General features: G+C 37.8%; 2 protein-coding genes across 2 annotated transcripts; both read left to right on the top strand.

The window, feature by feature from the left end:
• Positions 1-8493: 8493 nt before the first annotated feature.
• On the top strand, positions 8494-9075 carry LOC145816131 (uncharacterized). The gene has a single exon (XM_082912376.1). It carries the CDS (start codon positions 8494-8496, stop codon positions 9073-9075), a length of 582 nt encoding a protein of 193 aa, XP_082768502.1.
• Positions 9076-11684: 2609 nt separating this feature from the next.
• LOC145816130 (uncharacterized) lies at positions 11685-12728 on the top strand. Its single transcript, XM_082912375.1, has 3 exons — positions 11685-12062; positions 12204-12329; positions 12405-12728. The coding sequence occupies exons 1-3, from the start codon at positions 11685-11687 to the stop codon at positions 12726-12728; spliced, it is 828 nt and encodes a 275-aa protein (XP_082768501.1).
• Positions 12729-23530: the final 10802 nt, after the last annotated feature.

Genomic DNA, 23530 nt, shown 5'->3' with positions numbered 1-23530 from the left:
GTGTGGTTTACTGAGTGTGGTGGTTTATTGAGTTGATTAGTCAACTTGTTAGCATCGGGTTTTGGGTTGGCATTGGTCACCTTGAGGATAGTCTTGATTGTTGTAGACATTGTATGTTGATTAGGGAAAATTGAAACTAATCGAACGTGTTCTGTCATTGAATGTGACGGTCAAAATAATACCGCAAATCTATGTATTGATCAATCATTGTATATGATAAGTGTTTAAATACATCTTTTATGTGTACCTTTGTTTGGGAGGAGATGGGGGATGGACTCCATTGATACAGCAATTATGTGTATACACTGTAGCATTGAAATGTTTATTTGTGAGCTGTAGTCTCATTCGATTGTTCGGCCAGGTTCTAAGCCATGTTTATAATCTTAAATTGGTCAAGTAGAGGAAGGTGGAATGAAATTGCAAACCATGAATTTCTTATGCCTTATGTGCTGATAGCAAAGTGCTTATTTCTATTAACTATCATTGTAGAAATGTTATGTTATGTGTTGGTTGTAGCATCATCGTGTGAGTGATGGATGTTGCTAGTGTTATTTTAAAAAGGAATGGAAAACAAGTTCTTCCTAGTGTTTTGGCCTTCTAAGGGCGTAGTTAAAAGAAAAATGTTGGGAATTTGATTTAATGTTAATGTTATGAGGAAATTCCAAATGAATAGTTTTTGGCAAATAAACTGAGGATGATTATGTGTTTTAGATAACACCGTGTTTGTGAAAATGTTTGCAAAACTTTTGAGTTTCACTGGAAAAATGCAAAATTTGATTTGGAATGTCAACCTTGAAAATTTGACTATCTTTGAGAAATGTCTCATGAACAAGAAAATGATTTTTCTTATATTTATACAAAAGATTTGCTTTGATTGGCTTTTTGGGAATTATGTTGTTGGGTAGTGACTTAGCTTGAAGCGCTAGTCAGTTGTTGGTGAATTTTTTCGGGAAAGATTTGGCTATGTTGAAGCTTTTTGTGCCTGAGTGTTGTCTTTTGGAACGTGTTTCCTTGGTAAGCCTTTCTTTTGGTGAGAGCTAACCGGAGGTTTGTTGCGAGAATAGTTTCTTTCCTAGTACTCGGGTGCTGGGTGTTGTGTGATCAGTTGGCCTTGTGCTTTTGGCGTGTTCTTAATTTCGGGGACGAAATTCTTTAAGGAATGGAGGTTATAGCGATCCCGATTTTCCCTCCATTGAGTATTGTATTCCGAACTCAGTTCCGTAGACGTGGGTTGTTGTATCTAGCTTGTTTTCGTGCTTCAATACTTTGTATTTGAGTTATAGGATATTTTGGGCAGGTTCATTTCAGATTGGTTGTGATTGGAAGCATATGGTTGCTGTCCAGTTTTTAGCCTCTTCGCTCGAGCCAGGACTTTGTCGCTCGAGCAAGCCTTGTGTTGTTGCTTCTTCGCCCAAGCGAGAGTTTGTACGCTCGATCGGGCTTTTCGTGTCTTCAGGTTTTGTTCAGACTCAGCCTTGGCTCGAGCGAGCTATTCTTCGCTCGAGCGAGCGAACTGTATGTTTTGGGCTTCTTCGCTCGAGCAAGCGTTTCTTCGCTCGAGCGTGCTTCTGGGTTGCAGACTTGAAGCTTCGTGTTGTTCGCTCGAGCGAGGCTTTGTGCGCTCGAGCAAGATTTCTTTGTGTCTGGTCGCTCAAGCGACCACTCATTCACTCGAGCGAGGAACGTATATATCAGTTCGCAGCAACAGCTTCTTCTTCACTTTTTGATTTCCCCTTTTGTCTCAAACCTTAGATTCGACTTCCTCTCTCTCTACACTCACCTTCTCTGTAGGGATTGATTTAGTTCTTGGGTGTTCCTACCCTAATCTCTTTGTAAGAAAGATAGAGGGTTGCGTGGCTTCGCTTTGATCCAAAAACTTTGGGATTGGAGCACTTCCGAGTTTGGCTCTTCTTCCCCTTGGGTTCTCCATTTGAGGTAGGGATTCTCCTTGTTCTTTTTCAATACTCCGTCTATAGACAGACATGTGGTTGTTTTGTAGTGCATGAAAATCATATCACGTTGAATTTCTTTGAAAACCATGTGAGGGAACCTAGGGTTGGTTGTTTGTGAATGATTAATTTATCATTGATAGCTCTTTGGGTTAATTGGAATGTAAATTAGCATGTTATTGTGGAAAGAAGAAAAAGCCTTAAATTATCTTTTGTTTTGGTAAATTAAAGAGGGAGGTTGATTGAACAATAATTGTAAATTACTATTGTTAATATGAGTTGGGTGAAGGTGTTAATGCCTAAGGGATTAACTATGGCTTTGGGGTTGCTTTGAAATGAATGTATTGAACCGAGTTGGATTATGGCTTTTATTATCCATGGAATTGGTTTTGTAAAATAAAAAGAATGGAATTGGTTTTGTGAATGGGAAAAGTGTTTTTTGAAATAAGTGGTGTAACTTGTTGACTTGGAAAGTTTATGAAAGTTGACCCTGAAAATGGAAAATGAAACGTTAACTCTATGTGAGTCTCGAAAAATGAATATGGAAATTGAACTATTATGTCATGAGTGTTGAATACCCACATTTGGGGTTTTACCTTTACGTATCATACTAGCGTTGTTGTTGGGTTTAAGATCTCATGATAGTTGAGTCTTCTAATAGGTGTACTGAATTCATGCATCTAGAGGCTTTTTCCATGGTCATCGGTGGAGGATGACATTGTTGTATTGGATTGTTGTGTTTGCATTTCACCGGCGTTGATTGAATACTGTATGTGATGAAGTGCTATGATACATTATATGTGTATAATTGTTAAGGAGAAGATAGGTGATGTACTCTAGTGTGTGGGAGGAGATAGGGGATGTACTCCACACACCTATGTGTTCATATACTTTAACACTTTGCTTATGTATCTTGATAGTTCATGTGTATGTATACACTTGTTGGTTATGCTCTGTTGTATTGTGATTGTTAGTATTATATATGCTGCGCTTATAATCAAAGGTACCGTTACCTTCCAGTTAGCGCCTGGAGAACTGACTGCGCTTATAATCAAAGGTGCCGTTACCTTCCAGTTAGCGCCTGGAGAACTGATTTAGCCGGTAGAGTAGAGCTTTATTATTATTGTCTCAGTCTATCTGAGTATATCATGGATTGCGATGGTTACAGTTTTGGAGGGCCGAGTTGCCTCATTTGTTGATTATATACATGTTGATGATTTGTTATCTCCTTTCTATTAAAGGCATGCATGTATAGATATGAATGTGTTGGGAATAAACCAAAATGCCATTATGAGATTTTGGGTAAGTGTGAAGGAAAATTGGGTATTTGAAAGTATGTTTTGAAAAAGGGAAAAATATGTTGTAAGTATGGAAAATGGGAGAAAAATAATGGGCTTAGTGGAATTGTTTTCTAAGTTGTTATTGTTTATGAAAGTTTGGGAACAAGGGATAATGAAAAGAAAGATGAATCGCTTATAGCGTTGAATGAAATAGCTATTTTCGAGAAAAGTACACACTTATGTATATTTTTTATAAATTGCCACATTACTATTCTTGTATGAGATTGAGCATTCGTGATCATAGCTATCTGTAAGTTGTTATTGTTGAGGGCCATGTTGAGATCCCTACTGGACTATATGTTCGTCCCATGTTGTTGAATCTTTTTCAGGTAATAAGCAGGATGTGCTACAAGATTTGGATCTTCTTATTTGCTGGCCACGGGGCCTCTTTTGTGTTGACGGAATGCCATATATGTAAAAAGGTTACACCCTTCTTCTTGCTTCTTTAATGATGTAAGCCTTCGGGCATTTTATTCAGTATGCTCATGTTGTATTTAATTTGCATTTGGAGGAGAGAATGGTTATTTATTTCTACTCATTGCCTAAAGAGTTTATTGACGCATGTTATCTCTGAAATTGAATTAAGTAATGAATTTGGTAACACTTCCGAGTAATAAAAAGTGGGGTGTGGCAACTTGGTATCAGAGCGAGCCGGGTTTGAATACTTTGGGCTCGTGGGAAGTGGTTTCTACTATAGTGGGTTTGCTACGTGTAGTGAGGACGTTGCATATAGTTAACATGAATGTTAGGACTCGCATGTTGCATTTATATGAGCACGGGATTAAGTTTTCTGGATAATACTTGTAGCCGGTGAACTTGCTTTGAGGTCCTCTTGGAAACACGCCTGATCAACGTGGTTTCTGATTGGAATTCCTTGAGAGTTCTGTGATGAGTGGCTATCTTTATGGACTTGATTCGATTATGTATTTAAATGTTTAAATGTTTAGATGTTTATATGCAATGGAAATGTATGTTTTGAGACTAAGTGCGTCTTGTGACTTAATAGTAACAAGCGTGTGCCTCGGAGAAGGCTATTGTGTTATGTACTAAGCGTGGTTATGTTCTTTGGATTTTATAGGATGTCTACACGAGGGAGTAAAGGTCGGGTGAGTAATAGGAGTGCCGAAAGAGGTACAACAGTTCCTTTAACAACCGCCGTTGCAGCATCGGCTGTCGGCGAGGACGTTGCACACGAGATTGTGAGAGCAGTGCAGGACGCCCTAGCTCGCACTGAGGGTCACAGCGGGCGTGCCCTCAAGCTTAATAAGAAGTTTTTTCGCTCCAACCCACCAGAGTTTGTGGGGGAGGCCAAACCGTTGGAGGCAAAGAGTTGGTTAGAGCAAATTACCAAGACTCTTGACATGCTTAGAGTAAAAAATGAGGAGTTGAGGGTTTCTTTGGCGACTTTTCAATTGAAGTGTGATGCGAGTTATTGGTGGAAGTATGCTAAGAATACTGTAGGTGGCACATGGATTGCTTTTACCGAGGCCTTTTGGGCCAAGTATTTCCCTGCTTCTGCTCGGGAAAGGTTGAGAGAACAGTTTATTGAGTTGCGTCAGGATGCTACTCCTGTGGCACAGTTTGAGATGCGGTTTACCATTTTGTCAAGGTTCGCTCTAGAGTTGGTGGCAACAGATGAGTGTCGTTGTTATGAGTTTGAAAGTCGGCTGTGTTTCGATATTCGGGAGAAGGTAGCTGGATCCTTTTGGAAGGATTATTATAGTCTAGTCGAGGCAGCGGCCCATGTGGAGGCCACGGTTGTGAGTGCTGGTCAGGTTAGGGAGAAGGCCATCTCGGTAACGCCTACAGTTCACAAGCACTCAAGGCTCAGTAAGGGGTGGAGGCGAAAATATGTTCAGTCCCAGGCTAAATCCTTTTCTTCGCCAGGGGTTTCGGACTCTTCAATTGGGAGGTCCAGGGAGGTTCAAATCTCAGACCAGTCCCAGAGTAGGGGATCTGTTGGTTGTTTTGTTTGTGGTCAGCCGGGCCATGGTAGATGTTTTTGCCCTTTACGTGTGAATTCTGCAAGTGTTTCAAAGCCCAGTCAGACTCAGTTGTACCTGTCCAGTCTGGGACGTTATTGGTACCAGAAACGTGCAGGCCAGGCTTCGAGAGCCTCGCGAGGAGTGACTTATTAGCTAACCCTATAGTACTACCCTGGTGGGGGACTTTTGTATTGTTGACCGGTGATGTATTATGTGAATCATTTTGTTGTTGACCGGTGTATTGTTGGATGCTGAGGCATCATAATTATGTAATGCTTTTGTATGCATGTTGTTGTTTGTTTAATCCTTACATATTGGGGCATGCATGGAATCTCGAACCTTCTTTTATTTATATTGAGAAGCTGTCAATGGGATCGATGATCCTAGTATTGTTGTATCCTTGGTACTGAATTATGAGATAGTTATGTGATGGCCTGTGAGCCTTGTTCAGTTTATAAGTTGTTTGTTGAGAACGGGGAATTCGTAGGTGAATGTGATTGGTTTTGTAATGACCCGACCCTTGTGCTTGTTTTCTGATATATTTTCAGACCCTATTCTGTGTTTTTGAATGCTTGTTGTGAAATTCCATGAGAAATTGAGGCTAAATTAGTAAACCCCATGTTTAAGGATATTCATCTGTTCAACAAGGGAAAATATCTGTTACATCTCTAAGTTAGAAGCAGAAATTGGAAGCCTTAGGGGCTTAATTAACTGAAATTGAGTATATAGATATGATTAGCATAATTTTTATGTAATATTAAGCATGTTTGGGAAATTTCAATTTCGGATGTTTGAACGATTTATTTTTGTTTTTGCTCAATATATGTATATATATATATGTCTATGAGAAGCCTCTTTGAAGAAGACTTAGGAATTTCTCATAAAACCCCCTTAGGAGACAAGTGAAGGGAAGAGTGAAACAAGGAAGGATTGAGTGAGGGAAGACCTAGAGGGGAAACTTCAACAAGATTAGAGATTGAATAATCTAGAGAGAATTGGAAAGATCTAAGCTCAGAAGTAAGTTCTTTAGCTTCTCTAACTCCTCTCTCGAATTTGAGTGTGATTCCATCATAATTGCACAACCTAGACTTGGAACATGCTTTTGAATTGGATGATTTTGAACTAAGTTGTCTATGCATATATGTGGAGAAATTATCTTTTGTTTCTCATGAGAATTATGAAGAACTCACCATGCATATATATGTGATGTTGAATGCATAAGAAAGTTTAGTTATGTTTGAGAATCAAGAATCTAGTTTATGTCTAGATTGATATGTATGTATTTGGAGATCCTATTAACATGAGTTTTAGGTTATGTTTTATTGATTAAACATGTTAATTTGAGCCTTGTGGAAGTGTCCCAAAAGAGTGTGATTTTGAAGTAAAATTCGGACTGAAATTGCAAAATCGCTGCACATGCGGGATTCATGGCTGCACGCGCGGGAGCCAATCGCCGCACGTGCGGGTGAAGAACAAATTTGGGGTTTTGATTCTGCCTAAAAGGCACATGCGGGCCGCACGTGCGGGACCAGCCGCCGCACGTGCGGCACATGTGGGAAAATACGGGTTTCTCCGTTTTGTGTACTGAACCCTCGGATATTTTTAGAATTTGCATTTTATGCCTACTAACATGTGTAAAATTCATTCGAAGTGAATTGAACTAAGGGAGGATTTAACAAAGAGAAGTGAACTAATTTGTAAGTTTGAATGTGTGCAGGGCACACTACGGGAGGAACAAGAACGTCATCACAACACTGTGAGTAGTAGTAACCATTATATGCTTCAAATGTAGCTAGTGATTGTCATAAGTATTATGTTTATGCCTGAAATGCAAGTATGCTATGTTTCAATGTATGTAAAGAAAGAAATGGGAAAGATGAGAAACGTTCATTCAGTAAGACTCTAAAGCCAAGTTATTCTATTATTATAATATGAAACAAAGTGCTACACGGAACTAAGTGCTACGATGTGAGTCACCTCTAGAGTCCGTGTGAGACACCTCTTGAGTTCATACAAGCATGATTCAAGGGCTTAATGCCAATTTACTCAAGGGCTTAATGCCAACTTATGTAAGGGCCTCGTGCCACTATGTTCAAGGGCTTAATGCCACCATGTTTAAGGGCCTTGTGCCATTATGTCAAAGGGCTTATAGCCATCATGTTTCAAGCTACCATGTTTCAAGTATTGGCCAAGGCCGTCATGGAATTAATACAGATTCAGACCAACTATGTGTGTATCTTTTTATGCTTTGATGTAGTATATTTCAAGTCGAGCACTGTTTTATTTATGTATTACCATTCAGTGAGCCTGGCTCACTCTGTGTTATGTCTGTGTCTGTAGGTAACCAACCAGGTGGTCAGTCCTAGCCCTGACACCCGTTTTCTTTTGTCAACCTTCGCGGGTCCAGGCACTGCACGAAGCCATTTATTTTTGTGAAGTTTGTTAAGATATTGGCTTACCTTTGATTACCCATTTAAGGTTGAATGTATAGAACTTTAATGATTTTTGTATAAGCCCGTGATGGGGCTGAGACTGTATGTATGTTTGTATATAACTGATGCTACGAGATATAGTTTGGAACTTTATCTATTTTCTATGGTGCTTGTGATGCATGCCAGGTCCTGGCATGTAGATATAGCTCAATGGAGATTATATGTATCGTTATATTCTTATTATATGCTTCGATAAGGCCCCGTATGTTATATATAACAGGTTAAATGTTCGTTTTTGAACGGGTCATGCCCAAACTTGTAGGGGCGGGTTTGAGGGCGTGACAAGTGGTATCAGAGCACGAGTTGCTATCTCACACACGGATCCATTGAGCTTTAGGGTGTCTAGAAAAGCTTTAGGCATCTTGCATGACATCCTGAAAGTATATGAAAGAGCGATGGCAACGTTAAGTATACTCTGATAATGCTAACACTTTTGAAATATGTCTATTGTATATAAATGATTATTGTGTAGGCATTGGTGAGAACAAGGACAGGAGATGCAGAAGATGCTACTTCTGCACGGCTGGATAGAATGGAGAGAATGATTATGGAAATGGCGGAGACCCTACGGCAACAACAGCAACAGCCACAACAACAACCGCCGCCACCACCACCACCGATACCTCCTCCGGCGGTACAAGATTTCCGTGCTGAAGACCGGACTATCACTCTTACTAAGGAGTTTAAAAAGATGAAACCGCCATCCTTCAAAGGAGGAATAGAACCAATGAAAGCTAAGGCATGGGTGTTGGGAATAGAGAAGTTATTCGAAGTCTTTCCCTGCACAGAAGCTCAAAAGGTGCAACTAGCTGCCTTCACTCTTGAGGATGAGGCACGCAGATGGTGGATGCTTACGAGAACTATACACCACGGATTGACGTGGGACAGATTCTTGGAATTGTTTTATGATAAGTACTTTCCCCAGAGCATGTGGGATAAGAAGGTAACAGAATTCGAAACTCTCAGACAAGGGAACAAAACCGTCGCCGAATACGAAGCCCAATTTGCAGAATTAGCTCGGTTTGCACCTCATATGGTGGACACGGATTATAAGAAGGCGCGTAAATTTGAAGGGGGATTTCGGAGCGCTATCCTGGATAAGGTTAACATGTTGAAGTTACCCACTTATGTTGATGTGTTGGAGAGGGCTGTTATAGCGGAAGGGAATCTCGCTACTCAGAGTCGAATTTTGGAATGGAAAGGGAAGAAGCAAAATACTACATGGTCGAAGGGGTCACCTACTCCACCAATCAGGAAACAGACTTTAGGGAGTTCAAATACTTCCATCCCTATCAAGATTCAATGCTGACTTGTCCGGAATATGGGAAGAAGCATCGTGGAACGTGCTATCGGAAGTCTGGAGCCTATTTTCAGTGTGGTAAGATGGGTCATTTGATCAAGGATTTCCCTCAAAGAAATCAACAGAGTAATAATAAGACCGTTACAAGTTCAGCGGGGTCTGCACTAACTTCCAACACCAAGACCACTGCTAAACCTACTAACAATAAAGACACTGGGAGACAAGGCAGGGTGTTCGCATTGGTTCCGAGAGATGTACAAAATGCGGCAACAATGGTGTCAGGTACATTTATTGTTCACGATCATTTCGCTCATGTATGGTTTGATTCTGGCTCCACCCACTCTTTTGTGTCGAAACTATTTGCTCCTAATTTAGATAAAACTGAAGAAAAACTGTCTTATGTGTTGTGCGTGTCTTCACCTTTGGGAGACCCTATAATTTGTGCTTCAGTATATGTTGCTTGTGAACTCCAACTTGAGAATATCCAGGTATATGCCAATATGTTACCTCTTGATATGGCCTATTTTGATATTATTCTGGGAATGGACTGGTTGGGTGAATATGGCGCAACTATAGATTGTTCGACTAAACAAATTAGTTTCCACTCTCCGGGACAATCAGAATCTACCTTTCAGGGACATGGAGTGACTTCTCCACCTTACTTGATTTCCGCAGCAAAGGCTTGTAAATTAATTCCGAAAGGGTGTCAAGGGTATTTATATAGTGTGTTAGAGGGACAAGTAGTGAATGGGAATACCGACATGATCCCTGTTGTCTGTGAATTTCCGGACGTCTTTCCAGAAGAATTACCAGGGCAGCTAATAGACCGTGAAATTGAGTTTACAATTGAAGTAGCACCAGGAACTCAACCCATTTCTAAGACTCCGTATAGAATGTCACCAGTTGAGATGAAAGAATTGAAAATACAGTTGCAAGATTTACTGGACAAAGGATTCATCCGTCCGCGTGTATCTCCGTGGGGTGCACCAGTTCTGTTTGTGAAGAAGAATGATGGAACACTTCGGCTTTGTATTGATTATAGGGAACTGAACAAAGTCACCATCAAGAATAAGTATCCATTACCAAGAATCGATGACCTATTTGATCAGCTTCAAGGGGCACAAGTCTTTTCCAAGATTGATCTACGGTCTGGATACCATCAATTGAAGGTCAAGGCTGACGATGTTGAGAAGACAGCTTTTCGAACCCGGTACGGTCATTATGAATTTTTGGTTATGCCCTTTGGAGTTACTAACGCCCCAGTAGCCTTTATGGATTTGATGAATCGTGTTTTTAAGTCCTATTTGGATGAATTTGTGGTGGTCTTTATTGATGATATTCTCATTTATTCAAAGAATGCGGAAGCTCATGAAACCCATCTTCGCTTAATTCTTCAAACCCTCCAGGAAAGGAAATTGTGTGCAAAGCTAAAGAAATGTGAATTCTGGCTACTCGAGGTGGCATTTCTGGGGCATATTATCACAAAGGAAGGAGTTTCTGTTGATCCACACAAAATTGAGGCGATTGTGAATTAGCTGACTCCTACCAATGTAACTGAAGTGCGTAGTTTTATGGGGTTAGCTGGCTATTACAGGAGATTTGTTCAAGATTTTTCCAAAATTGTCGTGCCACTTACACAACTGACTCGAAAGGGAGTTGTATTCGAATGGTCAGAAGAGTGGGAATCTGCTTTCCAGGAATTGAAGACGAGGTTAACCACAGCTCCAGTTCTGGCTTTACCGTCTGGTACCGAAAGGTTTGTAATTTACAGTGATGCGTCCCATAAAGGATTAGGGTGTGTGCTTATGCAAGGTGGAAGGGTTATCGCCTATGCTTCACGACAACTTAAACCCCATGAAAAGAATTATCCCACGCATGATCTTGAGCTCGCGGCGATAGTTTTTGCTTTAAAGATATGGCGGCACTATTTGTATGGCACTACTTGTGAAGTGTACACCGACCACAAAAGTCTCAAATACCTTTTTACCCAGAAGGAATTGAATATGCAGTAGCGTCGGTGGTTAGAGTTGATTAAAGACTACAATTTACAGATCCATTATCACCCTGGTAATGCCAACACGGTTGCAGATGCTCTTAGTCGAAAAAATATTGGAGATTTGGCTAACCTGGTTACGGAACAAAAGGAACTGATAAGTGAATTGGATAAAATGAATGTGGAGCTTGTGATACATGGACATGAGGTAGTATTAGCAGTAGTAATGGCTCAACCGACTTTACTTTAAGAGATCAAGTTACATCAAATGGAGGATGATACTCTAAAGAAGGTGTGTGATGAGTTTGAGACAAAACCAAAATCGAGGTTCAGTTTAGTGGATTCAGTTCTCAAATTCCATAATCGAGTATGTATCCCCAATGTGTTGGAGCTTAAACGGAAATTGATGGAAGAAGCACATGCCTCAAGATTTTCTATGCATCCGGGAAGTACTAAAATGTACCGAGACTTGAAACAAAATTTTTGATGGCCAAACATGAAAAAGGAGATTGCAGAATTCATCTCCAAGTGTTTGCAATGTCAGCAAGTGAAAGCGGAGCATCAAAAACCAGCAGGATTATTATAACCCCTACCAATCCCGGAATGGAAGTGGGAACATCTGACCATGGATTTTGTTGTGGGGTTACCACGGACACTTCGAGGTATGAATTCTATATGGGTCATTGTAGACCGGTTAACTAAGTCTGCTCATTTTCTACCGGTGAAAACTCAGTACAATGCGGATAAACTGGTGGTACTCTATGTGAACGAAATTGTGAGGCTTCATGGCATTCCAGTCTCAATTGTATCAAATAGAGATCCAAAGTTTGTTTCCAGATTCTGGAAAAGTTTACAAGAAGCAATGGATACAGAATTAAAGTTCAGCATAACTTTCCATCCTCAGACTGAGGGTCAATCTGAAAGAATGATACAGACTCTAGAGGATATGCTCCGAATGTGTGTGTTAGATTTTCAAGAAAGTTGGGAAACCCACCTACCGTTGGTAGAGTTCGCATACAACAATAGTTACCACTCAAGTATAGAAATGGCACCCTATGAAGCTCTGTATGGAAGACCATGTCGTTCTCCCGTATGTTGGGCTGAAATTGGAGATAAATCCTTACTCGGACCTGAAATTGTTCAGTTAACCGCTGAAAAGGTTAAAATTATTCGGGAGAGATTGAAAACTGCTCAAAGTAGACAGAAAAGCTATGCGGATAACCGACGGAGAGATTTGGAATTTGAAGTGAATGGTCATGTCTTTGTGAAGGTTACTCCGATGAAAGGACACCCAAGATTTGGGAAAAGGGGTAAGTTGACACCCTGATATGTTGGTCCCTTTCAGATTTTGGAAAGAGTGGGTCCCGTAGCTTACCGGGTTGCCCTTCCGCCACATATGAGTCAAGTGCATAATGTGTTTCATGTCTCTATGCTTCATGGATACCTTCCGGATCCGTTACACGTCATTGATTACCACCGAATTGAGTTGGATGACAAGCTAACTTATGAGGAAAAACCAATCCGTATATTGGACCGGCAAGTGAAGCAATTACGAAATCGAGAAATTCCAATGGTAAAAGTGGAATGGCAAGAACATTACGGAACTGACGCGACTTGGGAAAGAGAGGAGGAAATGCAACACCAGTATCCACATTTGTTTCTACCCTAAGGTAAAACAAGTTTGAAGGACCAAACTTATTTAAGGGGGGGAGAGTGTAATGACCCGACCCTCGTGCATGTTTTCTGATATATTTTCAGACCCTATTCTGTGTTTTTGAATGCTTGTTGTGAAATTCCATGAGAAATTGAGGCTAAGTAAGTAAACCCCATGTTTAAGGATATTCATCTGTTCAACAAGGGAAAATATCTGTTACATCTCTAAGTTAGAAGCAGAAATTGGAAGCCTTAGGGGCTTAATTAACTGAAATTGAGTATATATATATGATCAGCATAATTTTTATGTAATATTAAGCATGTTTGGGAAATTTCAATTTCGGATGTTTGAACGATTGATTTTTGTCTTTATTCAATATATGTATATATATATATATATATATATGTCTATGAGAAGCCTCTTTGAAGAAGACTTAGGAATTTCTCATAAAACCCCCTTGGGAGACAAGTGAAGGGAAGAGTGGAACAAGGAAGGATTGAGTGAGGGAAGACCTAGAGGGGAAACTTCAACAAGATTAGAGATTGAATAATCTAGAGAGAATTGGAAAGATCTAAGCTCAGAAGTAAGTTCTTTAGCTTCTCTAACTCCTCTCTCGAATTTGAGTGTGATTCCATCATAATTGCACAACCTAGACTTGGAACATGCTTTTGAATTGGATGCTTTTGAACTAAGTTGTCTATGCATATATGTGGAGAAATTATCTTTTGTTTCTCATGAGAATTATGAAGAACTCACCATGCATATATATGTGATGTTGAATGCATAAGAAAGTTTAGTTATGTTTGAGAATCAAGAATCTAGTTTATGTCTAGATTGATATGTATGTATTTGGAGATCCTATTAACATGAGTTTTAGGTTATGTTTTATTGATTAAACATGTTAATTTGAGCCTTGTGGAAGTGTCCCAAAAGAGTGTGATTTTGAAGCAAAATTCGGACTGAAATTGCAAAATCGTCGCACGTGCGGGATTCATGGCTGCACGTGCGGGAGCCAATCGCCGCACGTGTGGGAGATGAACAAATTTGGGGTTTTGATTCTGCCTAAAAGGCACGTGCGGGGATCCCACCCGCACGTGCGGCACATGTGGAAAAATACGGGTTTCTCCGTTTTGCGTGCTGAACCCTCGGATATTTTTAGAATTTGCATTTTATGCCTACTAACATGTGTAAAATTCATTCGAAGTGAATTGAACCAAGAGAGGATTTAACAAAGAGAAGTGAACTAATTTGTAAGTTTGAATGTGTGCAGGGCACACTACGGGAGGAACAAGAACGTCATCACAACACTGTGAGTAAATGTAGCTAGTGATTGTCATAAGTATTATGTTTATGCCTGAAATGCAAGTATGCTATGTTTCAATGTATGTAAAGAAAGAAATGGGAATGATGAGAAACGTTCATTCAGTAAGACTCTAAAGCCAAGTTATTCTATTATTATAATATGAAACAAAGTGCTACACGGAACTAAGTGCTACGATGTGAGTCACCTCTAGAGTCCGTGTGAGACACCTCTTGAGTTCATACAAGCATGATTCAAGGGCTTAATGCCAATTTACTCAAGGACTTAATGCCAACTTATTCAAGGGCTTAATGCCAACTTACGTAAGGGCCTCGTGCCACTATGTTCAAGGGCTTAACGCCACCATGTTTAAGGGCCTTGTGCCATTATGTCGAAGGGATTATAGCCATCATGTTTCAAGTTACCATGTTTCAAGTATGGGCCAAGGCCGTCATGGAATTAATACGGATTCAAACCAACTATGTGTGTATCTTTTTATGCTTTGATGTAGTATATTTCAAGTCGAGCACTGTTTTATTTATGTATTACCATTCAGTGAGCCTGGCTCACTCTGTGTTATGTCTGTTTCTGTAGGTAACCAACCAGGTGGTCAGTCCTAGCCCTGACACACGTTTTCTTTTGTCAACCTTCGCGGGTCCAGACACTGCATGAAGCCATTTATTTTTGTAAAGTTTGTTAAGATATTGGCTTACCTTTGATTACCCATTTAAGGTTGAAAGTATAGAACTTCAATGATTTTTGTATAAGCCCATGATGGGGCTGGAACTGTATGTATGTTTTTATATAACTGATGCTACGAGATATAGTTTGGAACTGTATGTATGAGAGATCCTGGCATGTAGATATAGCTCAATGGAGATTATATGTATCGTTATATTCTTATTATATGCTTCCGATAAGGCCCCGTATGTTATATACAACAGGTTAAATGTTCGTTTTCGAACGGGTCATGCCCAAACTTGTAGGGGCGGGTTTGAGGGCGTGGCAGGTTTGATGGTTTTGAGAGTTGTGTGGTATTGGCAAAGTTATGTGAGATTCGTATTTCGGGATAGCAGGGATGGTACCGGTATATCCTTTAGTGTCTTGGGTTGTGCTAATCAGTGAACTCGGTCTAATCCCGTCAGTCATGTATGTGGGTAGTATTCGTATTGCGACTTGTTATCGGTTGATGATTATGTGCGGGTGAGATGAGCTAGTGGTGTTATTGGTTTTTAGGTATGGTTTGTGAGTAGGAGGACAATTTCATGAGTGGATGTTGGCAGCATTCTTTGAAAGGAAGAACATATTGTGTTTTCGGATAATGAGAGTATCATTGATCAAAATTGTATTTCGTGTTTGGGTTTTTGTGATTGGGGTTGACCATGTTGGTCTTGAGTTGAGGAGATGGGCAGGCTTGCTATGTAGCCTTGGGGGGTGGTGATTCCCTTAGAAACAGTGACGGTGTGATTAAATCTTGAGAAGTCCGGTGAGATTACATTTGGGGTTTGTGTAGGGACCTCCGTGTTTGGGGTAAATGGTGTTGAGTGGCACACCAGTGTGTGGTTTACTGAGTGTGGTGGTTTATTGAGTTGATTAGTCAACTTGTTAGCATCGGGTTTTGGGTTGGCATTGGTCACCTTGAGGATAGTCTTGATTGTTGTAGACATTGTATGTTGACTAGGGAAAATTGAAACTAATCGAACGTGTTCTGTCATTGAATGTGACGGTTAAAATAATACCGCAAATCTGTGTATTGATCAATCATTGTATATGATAAGTGTTTAAATACATCTTTTATATGTACCTTTGTTTGGGAGGAGATGGGGGATGGACTCCATTGATACAGCAATTATGTGTATCAACTGTACCATTGAAATGTTTATTTGTGAGCTGTAGTCTCATTCGATTGTTCGGCCAGGTTCTGAGCCATGTTTATGATCTTAAATTGGTCAAGTAGAGGAAGGTGGAATGGAATTGCAAAACCATGAATTTCTTATGTCTTATGTGCTGATAGCAAAGTGTTTATTTCTATTAACTATCATTGTAGAAATGTTATGTTATGTGTTGGTTGTAGCATCGTCGTGTGAGTGATGGATGTTGCTAGTGTTATTTTAAAAAGGAATGGAAAACAAGTTCTTCCTAGTGTTTTGGCCTTCTAAGGGCGTAGTTAAAAGAAAAATGTTAGGAATTTGATTTATTGTTAATGTTATGAGGAAATTCCAAATGAATAGTTTTTGGCAAATAAACTGAGAGGATGATTATGTGTTTTAGATAACACCGTGTTTGTGAAAATGTTTGCAAAACTTTTGAGTTTCACTGGAAAAATGCAAAATTTGATTTGGAATGTCAACCTTGAAAATTTGACTATCTTTGAGAAATGTCTCATGAACAAGAAAATGATTTTTCTTATATTTATACAAAAGATTTGCTTTGATTGCCTTTTTGGGAATTAGGTTGTTGGGTAGTGACTTAGCTTGAAGCGCTAGTCGGTTGTTGGTGAATTGTTTTGGGAAAGGTTTGGCTTTGTTGAAGCTTTTTGTGCCTGAGTGTTGTCTTTTGGAACGTGTTTCCTTGGTAAGCCTTTCTTTTGGTGAGAGCTAACCGGAGGTTTGTTGCGAGAATAGTTTCTTTCCTAGTACTCGGGTGTTGGGTGCTATGTGATCAGTTGGCCAAGTGCTTTTGGCGTGTTCTTAATTTCGGGGACGAAATTCTTTAAGGAAGGGAGGTTATAGCGATCCCGGTTTTCCCTCCATTGAGTATTGTATTCCGAACTCGGTTCCGTAGATGTGGGTTGTTGTATCTAGCTTGTTTCCGTCCTTCAATACTTTGTATTTGAGTTATAGGATGTTTTGGGCAGGTTCGTTTCAGGTTGGTTGTGATTGGAAGCATATGGTTGCTGTCCAGTTTTTAGCCTCTTCGCTCGAGCCAGGACTTTGTCGCTCGAGCGAGCCTTGTGTTGTTGCTTCTTCGCCCAAGTGAGAGTTTGTACGCTCGATCGGGCTTTTCGTGTCTTCAGGTTTTGTTCAAACGCAGCCTTGGCTCGAGCGAGCTGTTCTTCGCTCGAGCGAGCGAGCAGTATGTTTTGGGCTTCTTCGCTTGAGCGAGCGTTTCTTCGCTCGAGCGTGCTTCTGGGTTGCAGACTTGAAGCTTTGTGTTGTTCGCTCGAGCGAGGCTTTGTGCGCTCGAGCGAGATTTCTTTGTGTCTGGTCGCTCGAGCGACCACTCATTCGCTCGAGCGAGGAACGTATATATCAGTTCGCAGCAACAGCTTCTTCTTCACTTTTTGATTTCCCCTTTTGTCTCAAACCCTAGATTCGACTCCCTCTCTCTCTACACTCACCTTCTCTCTAGGGATTGATCTAGTTCTTGGGTGTTCCTACCCTAATCTCTTTGTAAGAAAGATAAAGGGTTGCGTAGGCTTTGCTTTGATCCGAAAAACTTTGGGATTGGAGCACTTCCGAGTTTGGCTCTTCTTCCCCTTGGGTTCTCCATTTGAGGTAGGGATTCTCCTTGTTCTTTTTCAATACTCCGTCTATAGATAGACATGTGGTAGCTTTGTAGTGCATGAAAATCATATCATGTTGAATTTCTTTGAAAACCATGTGAGGGAACCTAGGGTCGGTTGTTTGAGAATGATTAATTTATCATTGATAGTTCTTTGGGTTAATTGGAATGTAAATTAGCATGTTATTGTGGAAAGAAGAAAAAGCCTAAATTATCTTTTGTTTTGGTAAATTAAAGAGGGAGGTTGATTGAACAATAATTGTAAATTACTATTGTTAATATGAGTTAGGTGAAGGTGTTAATGCCTAAGGGATTAACTATGGCTTTGGGGTTACTTTGAAATGAATGTATTGAACCGAGTTGGATTATGGCTTTTATTATCCATGGAATTGGTTTTGTAAAATAAAAAGAATGGAATTGGTTTTGTGAATGGGAAAAGTGTTTTTTGAAATAAGTGGTGTAACTTGTTGACTTGGAAAGTTTATGAAAGTTGACCCAGAAAATGGAAAATGAAACGTTAACTCTATGTGAGTCTCGAAAAATGAATATGGAAATTGAACTATTATGTCATGAGTGTTGAATACCCACATTTGGGGTTTTAACTTTGCCTATCATACTTGCGTTGTTGTTGGGTTTAAGATCTTATGATAGTTGAGTCTTCTAATAGGTGTACTGAATTCATGTATCTAGAGGTTTTGTCCTTGGTCATCGGTGGAGGATGACATTGTTGTATTGGATTGTTGTGTTTGCATTTCACCGGCGTTGATTGAATACTGTATGTGATGAAGTGCTATGATACATTATATGTGTATAATTGTTAAGGAGGAGATAGGTGATGTACTCCACACACCTATGTGTTCATATACTTAACACTTTGCTTATGTATCTTGATAGTTCATGTGTATGTATTACACTTGTTGGTTATGCTCTGTTGTATTGTGATTATTAGTATTATATATGCTGCGCTTATAATCAAAGGTACCATTACCTTCCAGTTAGCGCCTAGAGAACTGACTGCGCTTATAATCAAAGGTGTCGTTACCTTCCAGTTAGCGCCTGGAGAACTGATTTAGCCGGTAGAGTAGAGCTTTATTATTATTGTCTCAGTCTATCTGAGTATATCATGGATTGCGATGGTTACAGTTTTGGAGGGCCGAGTTGCCTCATTTGTTGATTATATACATGTTGATGATTTGTTATCTCCTTTCTATTAAAGGCATGCATGTATAGATATGAATGTGTTGGGAATAAACCAAAATGCCATTATGAGATTTTGGGTAAGTGTGAAGGAAAATTGGGTATTTGAAAGTATGTTTTGAAAAAGGGAAAAATCTGTTGTAAGTATGGAAAATGGGAGAAAAATAATGGGCTTAGTGGAATTGTTTTCTAAGTTGTTATTGTTTATTAAAGTTTGGGAACAAGGGGTAATGAAAAGAAAGATGAATCGCTTATAGCGTTGAATGAAATGGCTATTTTCGAGAAAAGTACATACTTATGCATATTTTGTATAAACTGCCACATTACTATTCTAGTATGAGATTGAGCATTCGTGAGCATAGCTATCTGTAAGTTGTTATTGTTGAGGGCCATGTTGAGATCCCTACTGGACTATATGTTCATCCCACGTTGTTGAATCTTTTTCAGGCAATAAGCAGGATGTGCTACAAGATTTGGATCTTCTTATTTGCTGGCCACGGGGCCTCTTTCGTGTTGGCGGAATGCCATATATGTAAAACGGTAACACCCTTCTTCTTGCTTCTTTAATGATGTAAGCCTTCGTGCATTTTATTCAGTATGCTCATGTTGTATTTAATTTGCATTCGGATGAGAGAATGGTTATTTATTTCTACTCATCGGAGTAAAGAGTTTATTTCCGCATGTTATCTCTGAAATTGAATTAAGTAATGAATTTGGTAACACTTCCGAGTAATAAAAAGTGGGGCGTGACAATGCCGCCTCTGAGGTCTTAGCTTTGATGGTTGTGGGAGTTGAAGGCTCTTGTTTATTTTGTGTATTACATGTAAATCAAGCCAAAGGCTTATTTTGTGCTTTGAGTTAGTACTCTCTTTTTGTAACCAAGTGTTGACTTGGAAAGTTATAAGCCTGTAAGGCATTTACTTTTGATATCAACATGCAATACTTTTATAATGAATACTCTGATAAATAGAATTATGCTTTATTCTCTTAAGTATATGGATGTCTCGAATGTATGATTTATGGGTTTATTTTGAGGGCGTTACAATAAAAGCCACTCCCTTTCTAAAGTTTTGTAACAATCTCTACATCTCTGTCTTTTTTCTCAAGAATTACAATGGATCAGAAAGTTCCATTTTCTCAACAACCACCACAATCCAAAAAATACTCAAAATTTTCTCGGTTTCTTCGAACCATTTTCGGCAGCAGAGGTGGGATTTCAATCCAACATGTGGCCCTCGCGAATTCTCCCACAGATTTGATCATAATTTATATGGATTTATACTTATCTTTAATAAATATTTATGATAATTACACTTTGGCCCAGTTTTCTAATATAACTATATAAATAAATTAATCCCTAATTGAATTACACTCTATCGTATACTAACAGAAAATTATTTATTTATTTTACTGCCACACCAATTATTATTATTATTGTTGTTGTTGTTGTTGTTGATGTTGATGTTGTTGTTGTTATTATCAATATTATTACTTATTTACTCATACTTTTATATTTATTTATTTACTGTCTTTAACTTTAATTTGGTCCAACTAGTATTATAATTCTATATTTCTATTAATTTGGCCCCAAATAATAATCCCAAATTAATCTCATATTTGGTAATCCAATGCCAAATGTGATTCTGTATTTATTTTATTTATTTCATAATATATCATCACATACAACCATAATACAAGTACAAAATTTAAAGGACAACTTAAATTTTCGGGTTGTTACACCTGTAAAAATTTGGCTCTATGAATTGCTTGCTTTTCTACGGAGAGTTACTAGTGAAGGAAATGAAGTTGAAATAGAAATGTCAAAACTTTCCACATTGATACCCCAACTTTATATGGAAAAAATGAACCTACCTTTCCGGGTAAACGCCAAGAATATTGAAAAATTGAACCTATCTTTCACGATAAAAGCCAATCCCTCTCTAAAGCTGTGTAACAATCTCCACATCTCTGTATTTTTTCCCAAGAATTATAATGGATCAGAAAGTTCTTTTTTCTCAACAACCACCACAATACAAAAAATCCTCAAAATTTTCTCAGTTTCTTCGATCCATTTTCTGTAGCTAAGGCGGGATTTCGATCCAACACATGGCCAGCGCAAATCCTCCCATAGATTTGATCATAATTTATATGGATTTATACTTATCTTTAATAAATATTTAAGATAATTACACTTAGGCCTAGTTTTCTAATATAACTATATAAATAAATCAATCCCTAATAAAATTACACACTATTGTATACTAACAGAAAATTAATTATTTATTTTTACTACCACACCCATTATTATTATTATTATTATTATTATTATTATTATTATTATTATTATTATTATTATTATTATTTACTCATACTTTTATATTTATTTATTTACTATCTTTAACTTTCATTTTGGCCCAACTAATATTACAATTCCATATTTCTATTAATTTGGCCTGAAATAATAATCCCTAATTAATCCCATATTTGATAATCGAATGCCAAATTAGATTATGTATGTATTATTATATATTTAATAATATATCATCACATACAACCATAATACTAATATAAAATTTAAGGGCCAACTTAAATTTTCGGGTTGTTACAACTGTAAGGATTAGGCTCTATGAATTGCTTGCTTTTCTATGGAGAGTTACTAGTGAAGGAAATGAAATTGAAATGGAAATGTCAAAATTTTCCACATTGATACCCCAACTTTATATGAAAAAAATGAACCTACCTTTCAGTATAAACGCCAAGAATATGGAAAAAATGAACCTCCCTTTCACGATAAAAGCCACTCCCTCTCTAAAGTTTTTTAACAATCTCAACATCTCTGTCTTTTTTCCAAAGAATTACAATGGATCAGAAAGTTCTTTTTTCTCAACAACCACAACAATCCAAAAAATCCTCAAAATTTTCTTAGTTTCTTCGATCCATTTTCGGTAGCTAAGGAAGGATTTCGATCCAACACGTGGCCAGCGCGAATCCTCCCACATATTTGATCATAATTTATATGGATTTATATTTATCTTGAATAAATATTTAAAATAATTACACTTTGGTCCAATTTTCTAGTATAACTATATAAATAAATTAATCCCTAATTAAATTATACTCTATCGGGTATCAACAGAAAATTAATTATTTATTTTACTACCACACCCATTATTATTATTATTATTATTATTATTATTATTATTATTATTATTATTATTATTATTATTATTATTATTATTATTATTATTATCAATATTATTATTTAATTACTCATACTTTTATATTTATTTGTTTGCTATCCTTAACTTTAATTTGGCCCAATTAGTATTATAATTCCATATTTCTATCAATTTGGCCACAAATAATAATCCCTAATTAATCCCATATTTGATAATCCAATGCCAAATTTGATCCTGTATTTGTTATTATTTATTTCATAATATATCATCACATACAACCATAGTACTAGTATAAAATTTAAGGGACAACTTAAATTTTCGGGTTGTTACAGCTCTAAAGATTAGGCTCTATGAATTGCTTGCTTTTTTATGGAGAATTACTAGTGAAAGAAATGAAGTTGAAATGGAAATGTCAAAACTTTCCACATTGATACCCCAACTTTATATGGAAAAAATGAACCTACGTTTTAGGGTAAACGCCAAGAATATGGAAAAAATGAACCAACCTTTCACAATAAAAGTCACTCCCTCTCAAAAATTGTGTAACAATCTCTACATCTCTGTCTTCTTTCCCAAGAATTACAATGGATCAGAAAGTTCTTTTTTCTCAACAACCACCACAATCCAAAAAATCCTCAAAATTTTCTCGGTTACTTCAATCCATTTTAGGTAGCTGAGGAAGGATTTCGATCCAACACGTGGCCAGCGCGAATCCTTCAACAGATTTGATCATAATTTATATGGATTTGTACTTATCTTTATTAAATATTTAAGATAATTACACTTTGGCCCAGTTTTCTAATATAACTATATAAATACGTTAATCCCTAATTAAATTACACTCAATCGTATACCAACAGAAAATTAATTATTTATTTTATTACGACACTCGTTATTATTATTATTATTATTATTATTATTATTATTATTATTATTATTATTATTATTATTATTATTATTATTATTATTTATTTACTCATACTTTTATATTTATTTATTTACTATCTTTAACTTTAATTTGGCCCAACTAATATTATAATTCCATATTTCTATTAATTTAGCCCCAAGTAATATTGGCCCCAAGTAATAATCCCTAATTAATCCTATATTTTATAATTCAACGCAAAATTAGATTCTGTATTTATTGTTATTTATTATTTATTTAATAATATATCATCACATACATCCATAATAGTAGTATAAAATTTATGGGACAACTTAAATTTTCGGGTTGTTACAACTGTAAAGATTAGGCTCTATGAATTTAATGTTTTTCTATGGAGAGTTACTAGTGAAGGAAATGAAATTGAAATGGAATTATCTAAACTTTCCACATTAATACCCCAACTTTATATGAAAAAATTGAACCTACCTTTCAGGGTAAACACCAAGAATATGGAAAAAATGAACCTACCTTTCACGATAAAAGCCACTCACTCTCTAAAGTTGTGTAACAATCTCTACATCTCTGTCTTTTTTCCTAAGAATTACAATGGATCAGAAAGTTTTTTTTCTCAACAACCACCACCATCCAAAAAATACTCAAAATTTTCTCGGTTTCTTCGATTCATTTTCGGCAGCAGAGGAGGGATTTCAATCCAACACGTGGCCAGTGCGAATTCTCCCACAGATTTGAT

The sequence above is a fragment of the Camellia sinensis genome, unplaced genomic scaffold (genome assembly GCF_055761805.1).
Source record: "Camellia sinensis isolate YWXY unplaced genomic scaffold, ASM5576180v1 Unanchor3, whole genome shotgun sequence".
NCBI classification, from domain to species: Eukaryota; Viridiplantae; Streptophyta; class Magnoliopsida; order Ericales; family Theaceae; genus Camellia; species Camellia sinensis.
The sequence above is the reverse complement of the archived record's forward strand: the minus strand, read 5'-3'. Positions and strand labels throughout refer to the sequence as shown.

Coding starts and splice junctions, on each gene's coding strand:
- LOC145816131 (XM_082912376.1), top strand. CDS start 8,494: ATGAAAGCTAAGGCATGGGTGTTGGGAATAGAGAAGTTATTCGAAGTC.
- LOC145816130 (XM_082912375.1), top strand. CDS start 11,685: ATGGATTTTGTTGTGGGGTTACCACGGACACTTCGAGGTATGAATTCT. Junction 12,063..12,203: donor GGGAAACCCACCTACCGTTG/GTAGAGTTCGCA, acceptor GAAATTGTTCAG/TTAACCGCTGAAAAGGTTAA. Junction 12,330..12,404: donor ATGGTCATGTCTTTGTGAAG/GTTACTCCGATG, acceptor GGTCCCTTTCAG/ATTTTGGAAAGAGTGGGTCC.